This window comes from Lates calcarifer, linkage group LG1 (assembly GCF_001640805.2).
Source record: "Lates calcarifer isolate ASB-BC8 linkage group LG1, TLL_Latcal_v3, whole genome shotgun sequence".
Classification (NCBI taxonomy): Eukaryota; Metazoa; Chordata; class Actinopteri; family Centropomidae; genus Lates; species Lates calcarifer.
In genome coordinates, this window is record NC_066833.1 from 3,546,976 (window position 1) to 3,566,776 (window position 19,801).

Consider the following 19,801-nt stretch of genomic DNA (forward strand, 5'->3'; position numbering starts at 1 on the left):
AATTATTATTTTTACGATGGCATTATTATGATTCAAACAGGCCTAATAATTAATAAAAAGTAACGACAGCACAGCAAGGCGTTATTAACCAACACACGTCCATCACAGCCCGCACATTTTATATATATAAAAAAGTTAAGTTAAAAAAATAAAAAACGCTGGAATTTTTTTGAGCTAACCGCGAGGAAAAACGAATTCGTCTCAGTCGGTGTGATGGAGACTTTCTCCAGGTTTCTGGCCTCTGCCTGTCTGTTTAAAGTTTGCTCACATGTTTAAAAAGAAAAAAAGTTGAGGTCGCGCAAAGTCTGTCGGGACGTTAAAGGGGGTGAAGGGCTGGTGGTGGGGTGTGTTGTTTAAAGAGTTTCAAAAAAGTGAGGGAAACTCTGATTTTCTTTGGCTTTAGCTGAGCTGTGGTGGAGGAGGAGATGTGGGGCACTGATGGTGCTGTGCAAATTATTTATGGTCTGTTCTGTCATGCACATCAGGACTTTGTAGTTTTTTGCAGCAGCTAAAAGATTTAATTATCTTATTTAATTATTCATATATTAATCATTCAATGTAACTTTTTTTAAACAATCAGTGTCACTTAATAGTCTGATAATCAAGAGTTAACCCACAAGATTAATAATCAAACCTTCCATCCAAGAAAAAAATCCTCCATTTTTAAATTTCAGTATTCCAGTAATTCTCCCTCTCACTCTGTCTGCCTTCCTGTGTGAACCCAGCGATCAGTTCAGACTTAGTATGGGTGCGTCGGTGCTATTAAACCTCAGATTAGATAGTGGAGAGGCTGTGTGGTGATGATGCTCCTCTGTCCTGCTGTGGGCGTCACTGCTGCTCTCTACACTCACATTATTCAGCCTCGTCCGACTCGGCCCACGGTGACCGTTCATGATAAATTCATGTCTTCTAAATGTAACTTGGTAAACCACCCCCTTCTCTCCTACCTCCCCCCCTCCTCCCCTCCTACCTCCAACCCAACTTTATTCCCATTGTGGTGAGGCTGGTGTGGGCTGTGGTGGATGGGTTTGGCATCAGTGTGTGTGTATAGAGTGTGTATGAAAGTTACATTACAGTTTTACCTTGTCACCAGGCTGCTCAGTGCATGTGTGTGTTTGTGCGTGCATGCGCAGGAGGTGGACAAAATAAAAGAAACACCTCATGATATAATGCAATTGAATCAACACAAAAGTTGTGTCAGTGTCCGGGGATACAACGTGTTGTAACACTATTCTTTTTGTCCTCCCCTGAGTGCTGTATGTGCTGTATGTCCCTGCTGTGTGTGACTGTATTCTGAGTCAGTGTGTGGTCTCTGGAAGTGTTAAAGCAGAGAGTCTGTGTAGCGTGCTGGCTGTGGTTTGTGTGGCTTAGTGTCTGTCTGTGTGTGAGTGTGTGTGTGTATGGATGAGTGTGTTTAAGCATCCTCTAGCTGGAAGGGCGAGGCTATAAATGCTCAACTCCTCATCCCGTATTATCAAATGAGATGTTTACGAGAGAGCCAAACATGTTTGCCAGAAGGCCTCTGTCTCGCCCCCTCACCCCTGCTTATTTTCCTCACTCTCTTAGAGTGTGTGTGTGTGTGTTTGAGTCCATTTACTGTAGATCCTCTACAGAGCCACAAATAAGTTGTGCTGTGAGTGCGTGTGTGTTTGTGTGTTTGCCACAAAGGTCCCTCTTCCCCTCACACCAATGCTCCTCCACATCACATCACATCACACTCTCTGTACTCTCACTGACACATCTGATGGCCATAAACAGCAAATTCCACAATAATGTAACCTTCCCTAACAGCAATCATTTCTCATAAACAGCCACATAAAAAAGTCTCGTGTTGTTCCCCATTTGTGTTTTCAGACTTTTAAAAAAACTAATTCTGTGAATCGTAATTTTCATACTTCCCCCTGAGTGTTGTTTCTGCTCATTCTGTTGTGATGGAGGAGTTGGGCATTTCAGCACATCCCAGACTGTCCCTCCCTGTGCATACATGTACTGTATGTACACATTCTGTGTTTGTTTGACAGCAGGGCTTTTAATATGCCCCCACCCTCCTGCCTTCTCCCTTCTTTTATCTGTGCTGCAGAGCCAAGCATTAACCAATAGCTTGATAACCCCTGCTATAAAAGTGGATCTCGAACGGGAAGAACAGCCGTATCTCTGGATATTTTCCTATAGGTGACGCCTCTCCCATTCTCCCTTGCTATCAGTGCTAATAATGCCCTCATAGGTCACTCTCTCTCTCTCTGCCTCTCTCTCCCTCTGTCTGTCTGTCTGGTTTGCATGTTAAAGGCACAACCCTTCATTAGCAGACACGTATCATAACGGTAAAAGAGATACTGGAGAGGCGGTTAGAGCAGGAGGGACTCAGAGGCGATGTAAGTTTTTCCCTCGTCAACTCTGCCGCGTTCGAGGTCAGTCGTGTTTCTTACTAACACTTTCAGATCCACTGGTTTCATACATGCAAAGACTGAACGTCTTATCCTGCTGCTATCCCTGTTACATTAGCACTTCTGTCTTGTTTTAAAATCTCAGTGTGTCGGTGTGTGAGTTTCAAAGCTGTGGTGTTGTGTCTCCTCTCTGTTTCGTGTAGAACTTATACAATGAAGTTACAGTGGAGTAGTGTGAGCGTGGGTGAGGTTGTTGGGGAGGGGAGTTGGGAGGCAGGAGGCAAAATAAAAACAGGTTTCTTCATCTTAAAAACACGGGAAGATGATTTAAAAAATTTTTTTTTTACATTTTTACATTACCGTTTTTTACATTTCGTGTTACATCAGAGGCCTGACATTAAAACAGCTGGATCCAGCCTAAAGTGTTTTTTTTCCCCAAACCTCAGTCCAGGTGAGATGAAAACAAAGCCACAAGAGAGAGTGGCTGGGATAGAAAATAAACTTAAAAAAAAGAAAGGAATTAAAAAGTGGAGAGCGGCTTTCATGGTTCCACTTTACACTTCTTTACACCAGTCATTATACCATATGTCTTTCAAACAGATGGGGACTAACAATCAGTGTTTGTCAGCCGTCTGATTTGTAGAGTTTAGACTGGCTTTGAATTACATGTTAGCCTCTGTTTGTGTGTGTTTACGTCTTTGAGCTGGACATATTGTTTATAGGTGTGTTTGTTGTTGTGTCCTACTCTTCTATTTCTTTGGGTGTGTCTGCGTTTTTGCTCTGCAATCTTGTCTTTGGCCCTCAGTATGTATTTGTTATGTCTAGAACATGTAATAATGTGGAATTTGATAGTGGCTTATCATCAAAACACAAACTCGTCCCCAGAATCAAACATTATGCAGGATAAACACAGCAGAATGCTTTTTAACCTTTTGTATCTGACACTCTCAGGGCATAAATAGTCAAAGGTGGAACATTTTTATTAAAAAGATGCACAATATATTTGCTTATTTTCATCTGTATTGATATCTTCATTGACAGGATTTTTAAAACATTAGGAGATTTTAGAAGAAAATCCAGAATAGTTGACTGTATAGTTTCTCTGAGAGGTGTGCCAGTTGCCCAGAGAAGCAATAAATTGGGAAACGTGTCATGACTTTCTGCTTATCAAAAGACATTACGTTTGGTACCTGTTTCCATAGCAGATATGCAACAGCTTCTCTTATCATTTCTTTATTAACTGCTTTAACTATCACATGCCTTATCAAACAATGCAATGCAGATGAATTTAAGATGTAGGCGATAACAATCTCATTGTTTGAAGACCGATATCTGTGTTGCCAAACCTATGATTTTAGTGGCAGTCAGAGCCAATAACATGAGATGCACCGTATACCATCCTACAGTTATCAAGTCAGACCGTGCATCTGTTTAAAGACGGTCTGTACAACAAAAGGTTATTGCTCAACACACCCATAATAATTGCATAAAATAGATTAGCATTTATCAGTTTGTGATTGTGGATGTTTCTGTGGCATTGTGACATCCAGATACGCAAGTCCACACTCGAGTTTTTATTTACATCTATGTTATTCTGCACTGTTTTAGATTTTTACAATGAAAGGAGAAAAAAACTTGGCAAAAGAAACCGGGAGAGAGAAACTGTCAATGAATCAATCAGTTAATCAATCACTTCCTCACATTTAACGACTACAGTATGATTCATTTTCTTAATATGTTCATTTTGCCACCCTCCTCTTGACCAGAAAACAAATCTGCAACAAACCACCAGTGTAAGACAAATTCCTCCTTTATTTAAGCTAAAGCACCAATAGCACAGTCTAAAAATACTCCAGTACAAGTTTAAATCCTATTTCAGCAAAATGCACTTAAAGTATAAAAGGTAAAAGTACTGTCTATATCATTTATACTTTAATCAATTCATCTTCTTGATCAATCATTTTTCTGTCTGTAAAATAATCAAATACTTCCATCACAATTTCCTACACTGAAATCTTCAAATGTCTCAGTTTGTGCGACCAATAGAAAGTCCTTGACTGATCGATTATCAAAATAGTCACTGGTTAAATTTCTGATCATCGATTAATTGACGTTTGAGTTTTAAATCATAAATTGATGATGATGCATCAGTGCACATGTAGCATTTTACTACATGTAAAAGGCTGAGCTTTAAATACAGTTGGGTAGTTTAGTACAGTGGTTCCCAACCTATGGGTCGGGCCCCTCCAGAGGGTCATGTGATGAATCTGACGGGTCATGATTAATGAAGTATTTTCATCTTTTCATCTTTTGTCGAACATCTCATAGATAAAAATGTCAAACTAATATTTTGTAGGGAGTTACAAAACAAAAAATGAGAACCACTGCTTTAATCTTTGTGTGAGTGTGATGTGTTGTATTTTATAAACTCACCAATATGTTTTTATTCTTGATATTAAATCTTAATCTTAATTTAACAAGTAATTAACGCTGTGAGACAAATAGTGGAGAGAGAACAATATTCCTCTCTCATGTGTAGTGAAGTATAGAGTAGCATTAAATTCTCAAATAAAGTACATGAACCACAAAACTGCAATCACGCAGAGCGTTTGAGTAAATGCACTTAATTACTTTCCACCACTGCACCCTCCCCACAACATGCACCACCAATGTACTGAGAACCCTGAGGCAGAGACAGAACTGTTCTCCTCTATGGCAAAGTTTTACCTTTAGTAACCACAGCACAAGTTTTTGATCTAACTCTTTATGTAACTGTACTGCAAAGAAAGGCTAAAATAAAATGTAGATTTAGGACAATTCTACCAAAAAGCTGCCCTCAGGAATACTGCCTCCTTCTCTGATTAATTACTTGAATACACTCACTAAAACTTAAACACTTCCCTTAAGGTTCCCCTTTTGTAATTTAGCATTTGTAAGCAGTATAAAACATTTAATAAAGTGTTAATAATACAATATAATGTAGTTGCAAACAAAAATAGGAACATCCCTGTTACAGTTTAATACTGAGTGTTGCAGATTGTCTGTGAGTAAAACAAAGAGTAGATGGTTTGTTTTTTATTCCAGAAGCCATTAGACTTGTGAACCAAGTTCACTGTGCATAAACTGATTAATGCACTTTTGCTTTTGGCATTTTTTGGCACAGTTTAAGCCTTAGTGTTGTTGGATGTTGTTCACCAGCTATTGACAGATCACATGTCATATTTGTATTTTAAGTTTTTTATGTGAGTAAATGAACTGCCTGGTGATGCCCCCACAGCAGCTAAACACTTAACCATTTATCACATGCTTCTGTGCTGCTCAGAAATGCTAAATAGTGTGACTTAAAGTGTTAGCAACTTTTTAAAAGCAGAGGTACACTCTTTCTTCATTCAGTCATGAGAAAAAAAAAACATGCTTCATCTGACTGCACATGACCTGGTAATATTTGCTATTGCTGAGGTGGGACATCTTATCTCTGTGATGGCACCAAGTGAGCAAAAAAAAAAAGAAAAAAAGAAAATGCATAGCACAACAACAATCTTTATCTCTTGGGTTAAATACCAAATGAAATGTAATTGAAGCAGGATGTGTTGGGAGATTAGATGATGCTGGGAAACTGTGAGTATCTGTTGTGGTGTGTGTGTGTGTGTGTCCCAGGTTAGATGGTGAGATGTCGGCGAGGGCAGGTCTCGATAGGGATCGTCAGTATCGGGGGGCAGGCCGGGTGGGGAAGGGGGGTCTACAACAGGACAGGACTTGTTGGTGATAAAGACAGATTCTCTGGATGGAGGATTATTTTTAAAATGCAAAATTAAATTGTCTCAGATTTGGCTTCACCTACTATACGGTCTTGTAGTCACAGTTTAACAAGGCAGGTAGAGATACTTATCATGGCACTGAAGAGCAGTACGGGCCGTAAAACTGCAGCTGACAACAGCCAGTGAATTTCTTTCAGTGTTCTATTATATTCAGTTACTCTTTATTGTAGCTACGACATTGTTAGTGGTTAGATTTATATGCAAAGCCTCCCTTTTTCTCTGCAAGCCTCACATTGTGAATTATAGCTACCACTGTACTCACATTTAAACCCATTGCTTTCCACTCAGTGTAACTCTTTGAACTTGTTTTCTTTTTTTAAGCCACTTTTATTAAACTCTGCCACTTGCATTTTTTGGCCTTTGCCTCCCACACTTTTTAATCACGGCAAAGCTAATGTTTTTAATTTATTATTCATTTTGAAATTTTGCCCAAGCTCTTAATACTTCTCAGATTGAGTTTTTTTTTTTTTTTCAGTTTGTGGTGGATGGTGTTTTTCAGCTGTGTTGTTGTGTAAGAATGAGAGTTGGTATAGAAGGTAGAGAAAAGGCGAGAAGGAAAGAGGGAAAGAAAGAAAGAGGAGGGGGGAGGAGGAGGAAGACACCACCGCACAAAACATTGTCTTTTGTTCAGAGTTACGACAGCTGGAGCAGTAAAAGCTGCAGAAATATTAAAAAGGGGGGGGGTTGCGGGGCAGTTTCTAATCAAGCGCTGTGGAATATGCCACACTCAAACAATAACCACGGATTCTCCCTCATTTGTTCTGCTGAATTGCTGGCCAATGTCACTCTGTGCAGAGACCCTCTGTGTTTTTCCACTCCCAAATCTGGTCACTAACTTGATTTCCATACTCTAATAGAAAAAACCTCCCATGCTTACTCTCTTCTATCGCACCATTTTTCCATGGACAGTTTCTAATCTCTCTCTCTTCAGTCAGGGTCACACATGCTGGCAGATATTGTCCAGGGGCTCGTATGTAAATAAAAGCAGTCCATTTGGCCTGAGCGAGCTTGGCTGCTCTTTGATACTTTGGCGCGTGTCCCCTGTCTGGTTTGCCAGCGTTTCTAATGGCATTACCCCGTATTAGACGTTTGGCTGATGCTGCCTTATCAGGGGACACCAACCCACGAGGCTCACGCTCTCATGAAAGTGTGGGTGGGGGTGGGGGCATGCGTGTGATGATGTATATGTACTTGTACATATTAAACACACACAAGTGATCCTACATTGTCACTGCCTAGTTTACAGTCCCTGCAAACACTGATAAAGGACTGTCTCTCTTTGTCATTTGTCCCTCTCTTTATTTAAACCCTGCCACTTCTTTCCCTGTTCTTCCACAGAAAGGGTAAGGCTGAGGCTATTCTATATATTTTTTACTGTCAACAAACTCCATGAAAAGACCAAAACCAGCTCAATTTTTCCCAAGACTTTACTTCCCTGTCTTTGGTTCTCGGCCTCAAGCCTGTTGCTTATCAAAGACATAGATACATCGTTTTTATTTTTAAATCATGTCCATAAACAACTGGTCACTGTAGTTTATGGCAAATATTACTTAGGAGTACACTGCATTTTTGGGGACTATTTTCAGCTGTGGATTAGTACACATTTGGTGCTCCAGTGAGCATTAACAGCAGTTGAACAGTTAATCTTGAATTGACTCAAAATAACTAAAGTATCCATGTTCACTGTAAGGAACACATCACCCTGTGCAACACTGTGGCTCACTGAGAGGAATAAGCTAAGGTTTGTCTCATTTCACCTCTCCAGACTCGTTCTCTCTGGCTGGAACTCCTCTGGGGGTCTGGAGGAGGATGGAGCGAGGAGGGGAGAGTCCCATCACCCAAGACAGTCCTGAGCGAAGGGGGGGAGGCAGCCCAGACCTCAGCGGCCTCCCGCCACCAGGGAAGAAGGGCCGGCTCGGAGCTCAACGGGAGCCCCACCGGGCCACGCATACGCCACAATGGAGCCCCACCAAGACCCCTGGGAGGTAAGCACCCAGATTTCATACGTGGACTGTGTATCAGGGGAGTAAAAATTCCTAATTTTTATGTTATTTACTGTATGAAGAGATTTGTTTTAATGTGGCAGAATCTCTTTAAGTGCTTTTCCATCAACATTCATCCAGTTAGTACATAAAAAACCAGAGGCCAAGGTGGGAGAGTACAGACAGAAGCAAAAGCAAAAACTTGCTTTTGAGTTGAGCAAGACATACATGAAGCAGAGACATGGTCAGTGCCAAAGGATGTGGGTGGGACAGTTTGACGTCCTGCTAGGGATGCTAGAGCTGTATCTGAGGAGGCAGGGGAGAAACTAGGCAGGGGACTAAGAGCAACCTCTTGCATCTATGTTATTGGCTGACACTTTTATCCACAATGCGAAAGCTCAGAAAAAAAACTTCTGAAAAAAAAAAAAAAACTTCACTTTTTCATCACATAAAATTCACGTTGTGTATGAAAGTACATGGCAAAAAAAAAAAGTGTTTGAAAAAATATATTGATGTGTAGAAAAAAATCAGATCTGTGTAGAGTGATGATGAAACTGTAACCTTCCTCAAATGAACACATGAAACAAACATAAATGTCATATTTGTCAATGGCACTGGACTGGAGAATTAGTGCCATAAACTATTTATGATGATGCACATAACAGCAGCAGATGGAGAGGCACATTAATTAGCATTTTCTATTGTTCTATTTTCTATTCTCCTAAATTTGGATGAAAAGCTAAATGAAGGCTGGTAGCTGGAAGGCTGGTAGGCCTTCTCTTAAAACATGAGTAAAATGAAGAAAATGTCTTAGAACTGAGAAATCAACATGGTAATAACTATATTTCAAACTGCACACATCATTGGATTCTTGGATTTTTTTTAAAACAGCTATTGCCATTTCTCCCAGGTGATAGAGGTTTTGGAACTCTTACGAACCAAACCCAGAGACAGCTTTTGGCCGTGTTAACGAGCCACATCCTGGCCATGAGTTGAGTCTGGCTCGGAGCGCTGTGTTATAGTTGTGTGGCAGTGCTGCAGGGAGAACCCCCGAGCTGTTTCTACACTGTTAATCTATAAGTCTGGGGGGAACTGTATAATACAGGCTTACCAAATAAAGGAGATTGCTCCATATAAACAAGATTTATACAACTCACTCTGGGTTATTGATCCCTGCATTCATTGTGAAAGTTGTTTCTTGTTTATGTGTATGTGTGTATGCATTGATCCTCTCTGTGTCTTGGTGTTTTGTGTTGCCATAAGTTTGCAGGAATTTCTTGATTTTCACTTCAATTTTTCCTTTAATTTTTATTAAATTATGGAAAAACTTGAATATTAGATATCGTGGATGATTTTGTGCAAATTTTCCCTAAATTGATCCTTGAATATTTCTGCAGAACTCTGGGACATTCGCTAGAATAAGAAAAATACATCTCTGTGGGTTTGAAAAGTGCTCAGCTGCACAGTTTGAGTTTGTAAAGATGGACTCGTGTGTGGTTTTGGAAGAGCTGAGGAGGTTAACAAATCGACAAGGAGCTCAGATTTGACCACAGCAAGAGGAGACGAAGAATCAATGTGTTGATGTGAGAGAATGAATGAAAAGAAAAAGAGGGAAAAGAAAACATTTCTGTGTGAGAAAAGTGACGAGGCATCGAGGGAGGGACAGAGAGAAGAGAGGAAGGAGGACGGAGGAAGGGGTTTCCTGTGCTGAACGGATGGTTGGCCTGTAATAATGACGGGTTGTCTTTGAAGACAGGAAACTCGACGTGTCTCCTCCAAACCACACTGCTGCCACGAGGAGGGGGCCACACACACACACACACACACACACACAAAGAGCAGCATGCAAACACACCGATTTACATACTCACACACACCATATGTCCACACTCACAAATGTCTACACTGTGCCACTCACACCCAAGAAATGCTGCCAAAACACACACCCACTTACACTCCATACACACACACTCAACACATACACACACATATCTTATTTTAATATCCCCGTTCACTCATCCCCATACATATTAGAGGGATTAGAGGTTTGAGGCAACATCACATCATCCAAACCAGATCATACAGTCAGCGGGCAAAATCACAGGACACTGGATATAAGAGAAGACAGACTGAGGTGGAGACAGAGGATAGAGTGAGATAGAGCCAGAGAGAGAGAGAGAGAGAGAGAGAGAGAGAGAGAGAGAGAGAGAGAGAGAGAGAGAGAGAGAGAGAGAGAGAGAGAGAGAGAGAGGAGTGCTGGTCGGAGGGAGCTGCTCTGTGTTGACAGTTATATTTCCCTGTTGGGGGAAATTCACTTACTTGAATTGGCACCGTGCTCCAGTGTGTAATTCACTCCATGAGAGCCTGGAGGACTGGGAGCAGAGTGATTAATGAGGAGGAAATAGAAATATAGGAATTGACTGATTAAAACAACGGGTGGGATGGATCTGTGTGTGTGTGTGTGTGTGTGTGTGTGTGTGTGTGTGTATGTTGGGGGTGTTTGTATGGGGAGCACGTGTGTGCGTGCCGGGAAAAGGAGGCATATGTGTGTGTGTGTGTACTTGGTATTGTGTGGCATGCGGTAAAACACATTGCCGTGCCCTGTATTATTAGTGCTGGGACGCTGCCTAATGCTCACAGTCCATCATTTCTTCAGAGAGCTTTAATTAATTGCCAGTTGACAGGTGGCCCAAAACCAAAAGCCTTTTAGGAAAAAGGCTGATATTGGAAAGGAAGGATTGATATTAGTGCAGGGAGCCAAAAGGACGGAAGTGTTGGAATTGGAGACTTTAAAAAGACACTGAGAACGAACAAGTGCTTGTCTCCATTTAAATGTCTTACAAGCATAGAGCTAAAGGGGAATCAAAAACAAAAATAAACAATAATGTGCATCAAGGTGTCTTGATACAAGAAAGTAAGAATGCTGACATGTAAAGCAGAGAAGCAGCTTCTCAGTCAGGTCAGCGGAGGTAAGACAAGAGCCGGGGTTTGAACTTCTCTCTTTAGCTCTCCTGTTTTCCTCGTCTCACAACTATATCTGCCGCTTTCATTGTGAACAAATGAATGCAACACTATGAATGTCAACCAGGAGAGACTGTGAAGTGGGGGCAGCTTTCTTGAGAGCATCATCCAAACAACTTCACACTGCCATCGTAGTGTAGTTCCACCTTTTGCTTCACATAAAATAACTTGTAGAAAAGCAAGGTTTGAAGCTCATTCAAAAAACTTCACAGTTGACATGGCACTTCCTTAGTTCCTCCGCAACACTCCCCAAATTTGGAGTTAATCAGATGAGCAGTTCCTCCATTTATAGCTAGGTATCCCCAGAACAACAATAAAAACATGAACTAGTTACTCTCTAGCATAGGTTAGAGGACAATTTGAGACCTGAAAGGCCCACATGTGAAGTCCCAGTCTGATGAAGCACAGTAATGAGCCACATGAAGTTCACATTTTCACTGGATTTACTTGAATTTGTCTCCACTGATACAATACTAATATAATTATTCAAAACTTCCATTTGTGGCTGTGATGTGGTTCAAAGAATTTCTGAAAGCCTTTGGAGATATCAAGGCTTTTTCCATTGTATAATGTATGTGTGTATGTGTGTGTATGTGTGTGTGTGTATGTGGGTGTGTTGGGAACACTGGTTTTACATACTGGACAAAGACTAACAGTATCATGTAAATTAAGGAGGTTTGTTTTACCCATGTATTAACATGCATTAAATCCGCCATTTATAGTTGACTGTTATTAATACCCTAATGAAAGGAGCAGTTGTTCTCTGTGTGGGTCTTTTGTATATTTGTATAGATTTTGCATATCTGTAAGGAGAGCCTATCTAATAGACTGTTAGGTAAAATGCCTGGAAATGTCCAGTGGACAGTGAACAACACCATTACGGTCGATTTGGGAATGTATACCATTTGTTTTACATCCTTGAGTGATTGTAGCACATTGAGAATTTCAGGTGTTGCAATATTCAACAGCTAAAAACAAAAAGGATGAAGTGATTACAGGCCTGACCCACGACAAATACAATCCACATGTTTGCTGTCTGTGAGGGATAAACTGCGTTCTGATCACACACAATAGAAGCCAGACATTAAAAGAATCTTCCTGTTGTTTTCTCATTTTCCTTCTCGTCCTCCTCAACAGGTCTGATGATTCCTGTCTTCTGTGTGGTGGAGCAGTCGGACGGAGGGATTCAGACAGACTCAGGATGTGAGGGAAGAGAGGAGCATGCAGAGTTTGTCCTGGTCAGGAAGGATATTCTCTTCTCTCAGCTGGTGGAGACGGCTCTGCTGGCCCTCGGCTACTCCCACAGCTCGGCCGCACAAGCTAACGGTCAGTCAGAGACACTGCAAACACTGTTACGCCAGTACTGCCACAGATCATTATTCTACACATATAGTGTAAAAAGTATAGACAGAAATTCCTTTATGTACATGTTTACCATGCTAATGCTATTACTATGTTCTCACCACCAACTGATAAAACACAAGGTCAGTTCAAAAGATACAGAGCTGAAATTTATCTGTGAATCAAGAATTTAGCGTGTTGGGCAAGGACAGAGATCAACATGCACACAACTGAGTCATTTTTGAGGTTTAACTCCACAACAGGAGTTGGCTCCATGAATTTTAGGAAGCTACAGGCCTGGCTTGGCCCATGTACTCTTAAGTAGCATGTTATTTCATGCTTATAAAGCTATCCCTGCATTCTTAAAGGAAAAGTTCAACATTTTGAGAAATAAGCTTATTAGCTTTCTCACCAAGCGTTTGACTACAAGACTCTTGACTGTACTGTAAACATGAAGCTATAGTCAGAAGCCAGAAACAGAAGGAAACAGCTAGCCTGGCTCTTTCTAAAGGCAACAAAATCCACCTACCAGCACCTCTTAAGCTCAGTAATTAATTAAGTTATACCTGGTTTGTCTAATTTATACAAAAACTGAAATATAAAAATGACAAGCTAATCAGCTTCTGGCTCCACCTGTGTATTTACCATACAGACACCAGAGTGAAATTGATATTCTCATCTAACTCTCATTAACAAAATGAATGACTATATTTCTCAAGTGTCAAAATTTTCCATTAAATCTGTCCTTCGACACTTGGGTCTTGCAGGACTGATTACCTATTAAATTAGTTTTTGTGTGTTTTGGCTTTGTCATTAATAAAAATCTGTAACATTTACCATGAACCCACCCCATGAACACAGACGAAAGACTTTAGAAGAAGACACAGATAGCTAGCTGGAGTGGAGATGATAGTAGAGACAGTCGTTGTAGCTGAACAAAGAAAACCTCCCACACCAACTACAAAGTCAAACTTCAGACAGAGAGGCTACATCACAGTAGTGGACACAACTGTTTGTGACACCACAAAAATGAGCCTTTAGCGACAGCGATGCTGCCAAAATCAATAAAACATAGTCTTACAGCTTGAAACTTTTCTGGCTTGGCAGAGAAATACAGGATAACAGTATTCTTTAATTCCTGTTACTATACTATGACTTAAAAAGCAAAATATCTGAGGTCAAGCTGCCTCTTTTTGTTAGTCTGATGAGAGTTTTCATCAAGGCCATTATTAATAGTCATGATTTTCCAACCACCAAGTGTCTCTCACTGTGTAAACTACGGTACGACTGACTCAGAATTAAATACCCTGCAGCTTAGGGGTCAAGACGAGAATGATCCTTGAAAGGAGACTCTTCCTTCTAATCAGAGGCCTGGGAAGAAAACTGGATGTGAGGTTGTCTATTTAGAGCAAACACTGTACTGTTAACAGTGGCAGTAAGCACAAGAATGTTTCAAAAACACAACTAAGACACAGACAGAGCCTGTAAAACTCATTAAAGACACAACAAAGAGCTGGACAGGAATGTCTCCGCAGGACAAAAATACATTGTGTGTGTGCAAGTGAGTGTATAATATGTGTGAGAATGTTTATGAAGCAGAGGAAAAGAAAAACTCTGTAATTTATTGTTGCACACATGGTAGTCATCTGCAACAGGACAGTGTCATTTACTGCTGTCTTTTCTCAAGCATGCAGAATATTCCATCTGGGGATGTTGCCTCACATCGATATAAAATGGTAACAACAGAGCGACAGTGAGCAACATGGCTATTGCAATAGAGTGAAAATGGTGGGAGATCCCCATCTGTTTGAAATCCCACACAAGTGTTTGTGTGTGTCATCCCCCGTCAAATCTCATTCCAATGAAGTCTGCAGACCCACAAGTATGAAGTGCAGGAGTTTGTATGTGTGTGTGAGTGTGTTCTTACAATCGTATGAACACACTGCCACAGGTAATCCCTTTACTGCCTCAAGGCCAGCAGCTCTTATCAGGCCTCCAGCACCACCTGTAGCAGGCCGTGTACTCTCGACCTCCACCTCTGTTTTCCCTTAATAGTCCCAACTCACATCTAGCAGAGCAGTGTGCTGTGCTGTCATGTTTCTATCTGTAGAGCTTTAACAGCTTAACAACAATATATCATTAAGGATTTCTACTGGATGAATAAATGTTTCATGGAAGTGAAGAGTAACATGATACGTGCGTCAAGACATCCTGAACTATTTTAATATTTCAGTTTTAGAATTACAGCAGATGATCCTGTAACTACTTAATCTTAGATGTCCCTTCTCTCCGCACCTTTTAAGTGGAATGAACTGTAAACTGCCCTCAAACTAGAGTCCTTCGTACCCTTCTGAGGTTCAAAAACTTTATCATCTGATGTTTTTTATGACTCTTGCAGTTGCTTTTATTAGTTGTGTCTTAGTTGTGCTATGTCTGTTCGCAGATTGTGAGTTTGTCTGTGAAAGATTTCTTGCTCAAAAGAAAAAGTGAGGCTATCTGATTAAGTAAAGATTAAAATAAATAAAATTAACCTCAAGTCTGAGTTCAGTCGCTCTGATATGACAAGTATTAAAACTGTGATAACTGAGCAGCATAATCAGTCATTTGGAGTTGTGTTTGTGTCCAGCATTCCCTCTCTTTTAGCTGTTTTTGGTCTCCACCGCCTCCTAAAGGACTTATCTGGCTCTTTAGCTGCTAAAATGCTCCACCATGTTCACCAGCTGCTCTCTAACTGTGTCTGTCTGCTGTTTGTCAGGCAGTGGACAGTGGGTTATTACAGCTTTTTCTAAGATGCGATGAGAGCTGTGAGACTGAACCAAAACAGTAAAGTTATCGTCCAGACAGAGAAACAATGAAGTGAAACCTATAAAAGCCTAAACCTATAAAGTTCTGTAAAGTAGAGGGGAGCTGCAGATTCAGCTGATTCTCTGTAGGGTCATCACTACGAGCGGCCTCGAAACCCCCAGACAGTCTCTCTCTGGTACTCTTTGGCAGTTCAGCCTGTGCAGGGTGTGTCGGGATCAGCGAATATGTATGAGAGCAGTTGAATTGAGTATATGGGTTTGTAACACTGAGCGACTCGAGACACCATGAACAGGCGTATGTATCAAACTCACAAAAGTATCAGTAAAGAAGAATCCTTTATTCATTTTTAGTCAACCCCATCAGATTTTCAGGGGCTGTAAAGTTAGTCTAAAAAAGGTCACTTTTGCATCACCCCTGAACAAAACAAAAATAACTATTATTTTATGTAGGGAATGTGGAGAGGAATCAGAAAATCACTCTTGCCGGCACTGGCAGCACATATTGCCACTAATCATAATGTTGTTTCACATATAAAAACTTTTTAGACAGCTAACTGTTTTCCAGGAAGGTTTCCAATACTTTCCCTCAACTGAGAAGCTGCAGTCCAAAATTCCAGGTGCCCACGGTGTGCATGAATCATAACCATCATTGCATTTAATGGATGAATTTATCAGTGAATGTTTTTTTTTGTCTGTGTGTATGTGTCATGTTGTTTAAATGCTGCATCCCAGATGTAATTAACTGACATACGATAATGCCACATCTAATTAAAAACACGTTAATAATAATTCTTAAATACAAAAATGTTAATCACATTCTGCTGATGTCTCATTCACTTGTCATCAGGATGAAGTTTGATTTTTCCTGCATTCATCCCTCCATCTGTCAAACGTAGCAAAAACTTTGGTTTGTGCTACAACAACAGCTGCTTCCTCTGTTGTATTTAAACATCGATCAGAGGTCACAGCATGACTTTTTTCCAGTGTTGATTTACTGTACTTGCTTTAGCTGTGTATGCAGTTAGGAATTATTTCCTGCTTTGCCTCCAAATAAACTGACAGTTTGCTCAAACTGAGATTAATACCTGTGAAACTAAAGAATATTTAAATTGGCAATGGACAGTGAGTCATCTCTTTGTTTCTGGCTGCTAGCATTAGTGTTAGCAACATGGCTGCCACAGTCAGCCTGGCTTCTCTCCAAAACAAAACAACTGCATCGTGAAAATGAGGCTTAAAGGGAACCAATATTAACTACGATGGTGTCACTATAATACAGTAATTACATTGTGCAATCAACATTCACCTCATAATGATAGAAGTAAGTATGATGAAATAAGTTATCTATTGTCACTTCAACTGCCACAAAAAGGTTTTTTATAGGATAATAATGGTACAAATATCTAGTAATAAGCCATTTACCATGGTCATGTTTTCCAGGGAAACCGCACCACACAGTTTAGTTGAATCTGATAAACTCAGATGTTATGCAAATGCACTCTGTTTCATTATTACTGGTCTCTCTGTACTTCCAGTAAAAACAAAAACCAGTTATTAACTCATACATGTGAACTTGTTGTGTTGCAATTTTTTTCTTTTCTTTTGGTTGTAAAATTCAGAACTGCAATCGACAGTCTGTTAAAGTGAGTTAAAAAAATAAACAACACACAGATGCACATCATCCTACAGCAATGCCCTGAAATAGCCCACTAAAACTGTATGGCGAGTGTTTGCTACGGTTCGCAGATGAATGCTATTAGTAGCACTTTTAGCCTCAAATGTTTTTGCCAAGTATCAGGGGAGGTCTCTCTCTCTCTCTCTCTGTCTGTCTCATCAGTGTGTATGGAAAACAGCGAGCCGCACTGGTCCCCCGTCCACATCAATGCACTCCTCTAGAAAAACACCACACCAGGGGCTTCAAAGGCAAGACTAAACGGGACATCACAACTCGACACAAACAAAACTCTGAGAATCGACTCTAGCACTGTTCACTCGCAGGCGTGTGCACACACTTGTAAACTCTGTTTAACCCATGTGAGGGTGCATTTATACACGCTCACACTAAAGTTCACGCACACTCGGCGTAGAGTACCGTGCGGTATCACAGACAAAACACACCACACATGTCCCCCACCCCCCTCAGCTTCTCTCAAATGAATACTTTTTGTTTTTTAAAACAAGCGTTTATGTTAAATGAATAATTTCTGGCTTAAATTATACATTTTTTCCCCTGCGGTCCACAACCAAAATTACACAGAGTCCCAGCTATTTTCTCCCTGTTTGAATTGTGTCCTGCATTCTTGTGTCCCAGCGGTGTATTTAAAGTGCCCGCCGAGGACCACGGCCTTTCTTTAATTAGCTTTAGCCCAGTAATTAACTGGGAGATATTGTTTATTTCAATTATAAGGGTCTGAAGGCTTTTATAGAATGGATGGGAGCAGACCTGTACTTTACGGCTTTAGTCAGTGAACAGTTAACAGTGGTCACCCAGAGAGAGGGAGAGCATTGTTGCAGTGCCACGTCTAACAGGCCACAAAGGGTCACTGCTGCAGAACATGTCAGCAGTTTACTGGACATCTGAGGTTAGGCTGATTGTAAATTGTAGTCTTAGTTCTGGCACAGACCTTTTGTGTTTGAGTACCGTCTTCTCATGAGGCGTTCTTATCTCCTAAATGAATTAACTGTCAATAAATGGCTTATCAGTGTTTTGGGTTTCCAGGTTCAGCTGGTGTAAATCATCCTTATGCCTAACCCGCTTTTGTTCTGTTTAGCTTTTTAGGTTGCTCTAATTTATCTTAAAGGATTATTCTGGTTTATCAAAAATTGGGTCTGGGTTCACACAGGGATAACAATTCAGGCAGGTAAAGTCAGCTCAGGCCAAAGTCACAGCAATCCATGCCAATAATGTACTGTTTAGTTTTATCACTATACAGAAAACCTGCCTAAAAAAAAAAAAGTTTAAAACAGCCAAATGTTGTCTTTAGTTTCAGGGCTCAGATGAATGCTCTGTCATAATTAAGGCTAAATACTCACACAGTATATAATATAATTTTTGTGCACTTTGGCATTTTCTCAGAGCTCTACTGGACTTCTGTTGATCGCCATTAAGCTCTGGTACCTCTGAATAACTGGAGGTGCATCCACCTGACAGGTGTACAGTGAGTGGCAGATGATGTCCTGTGCTGTCTCACCTTGATTTACCCATTTCATTTAGCATTTCTAACACTTTTGATACCTGAACTGGCAACTGGGAGCACTGGGCCTGTTTGGGTCTAACTATGTTCATAGACATTTTTTGCCATTATTCCTCTCAATAATAATGTTGTACTCACCAGGTTATTTGCTGAGATCTGAGAACGTGGTGTCTACACTAAAAAGAAGTAACAGTGAAGATTTACACAAGCTGCCAGAGAATCATAAATGTTTTTAAAGGTTTTAATCCAAAAAATTAGCACTGCTAACAGGCCACAAAGGAGTTGGTGGGATAAACAATAATTATGAGTGCAGATGCTGCAGAGGTGGAGATATCTTGACTGACCTGTAGGTCAAAAAGCAAAGATGCTGAATCCTTTAACTGTAACTGCAACTGATCCCTAGATGTCTGAAGTTCAGGGTCTCTCATATCATTCAATCTCCTGCCATCAGTTTGTGACACAGTTCTCTATTTGGAATGAGAAGTATTCCCCATGATGAGTCAACTGAACTTCATGTTGAAAAACCAGGCAAGCTTTAGAAGAGAAAATAAAACCCAACGGTGAAATTATTCCATAAACTATCCTTTGTGCACATCCATCATAGTTTACACACTACACTCTCCCTCTTGGTTCAGCAATGACTTACTTGTTGTTGTTGTGCAGTGAGGGATTAATGCCGACATTGTGGGTGTACCCCAAAGTAAAGTGGTATAGATCATTTGCTGGCTTGTTTACAACCTGCCTGATTCTCTGACTGCATGTGTTATTTTCCACATCAGACTTTGCTGTAGTGACGTCTCCATGTTCTCAGATCTCAGCGACGGGTTATGAGTTCCCTATTTTAAAACAAATACAGTTATGAATGTCAGGAATTCAACAATAAAACATTATTCTATGAACATAATTCACCAAGTCAGTAAATGTTAAGTTATTAAATGGTACGCTTTACTTTAAGTCCTCTTATTTAGCATTTTAAAGTAGCCATGTAGTTGTAGATAATAATAAGGATGTTTTAAAAGTGTATATTAATGTATAGTATCTGTCAGCAATTATAATTTCTCAGTTAAAGACATTTTTATATTGCAGCCTGCAGGAGTTAGTTGTTAAGACATACATTAATAAACACTAATATCTGTTGACAGCTACATTATAGTAGGTTTTCATTAAATGTATATATACTGAACTGCTCATAAAAGCTAAACAAAAAGGACTTAGAGTCAAGTGTTACTTTCAAAATCTATTCTTATTTATGGCTCAATG

General features: G+C 40.3%; 1 protein-coding gene across 1 annotated transcript in view; it reads left to right on the forward strand.

The window, feature by feature from the left end:
• satb2 (SATB homeobox 2) overlaps positions 1-19,801 on the forward strand; it is a 52,567-nt gene that overhangs the window by 4,409 nt on the left and 28,357 nt on the right. Inside the window, 3 exon segments of the mRNA XM_018704373.2 lie at positions 7,968-8,119; positions 8,121-8,187; positions 12,343-12,531. Coding sequence (XP_018559889.1) covers positions 8,012-8,119; positions 8,121-8,187; positions 12,343-12,531 — 364 coding nt within the window. The 5' untranslated portion in view covers positions 7,968-8,011.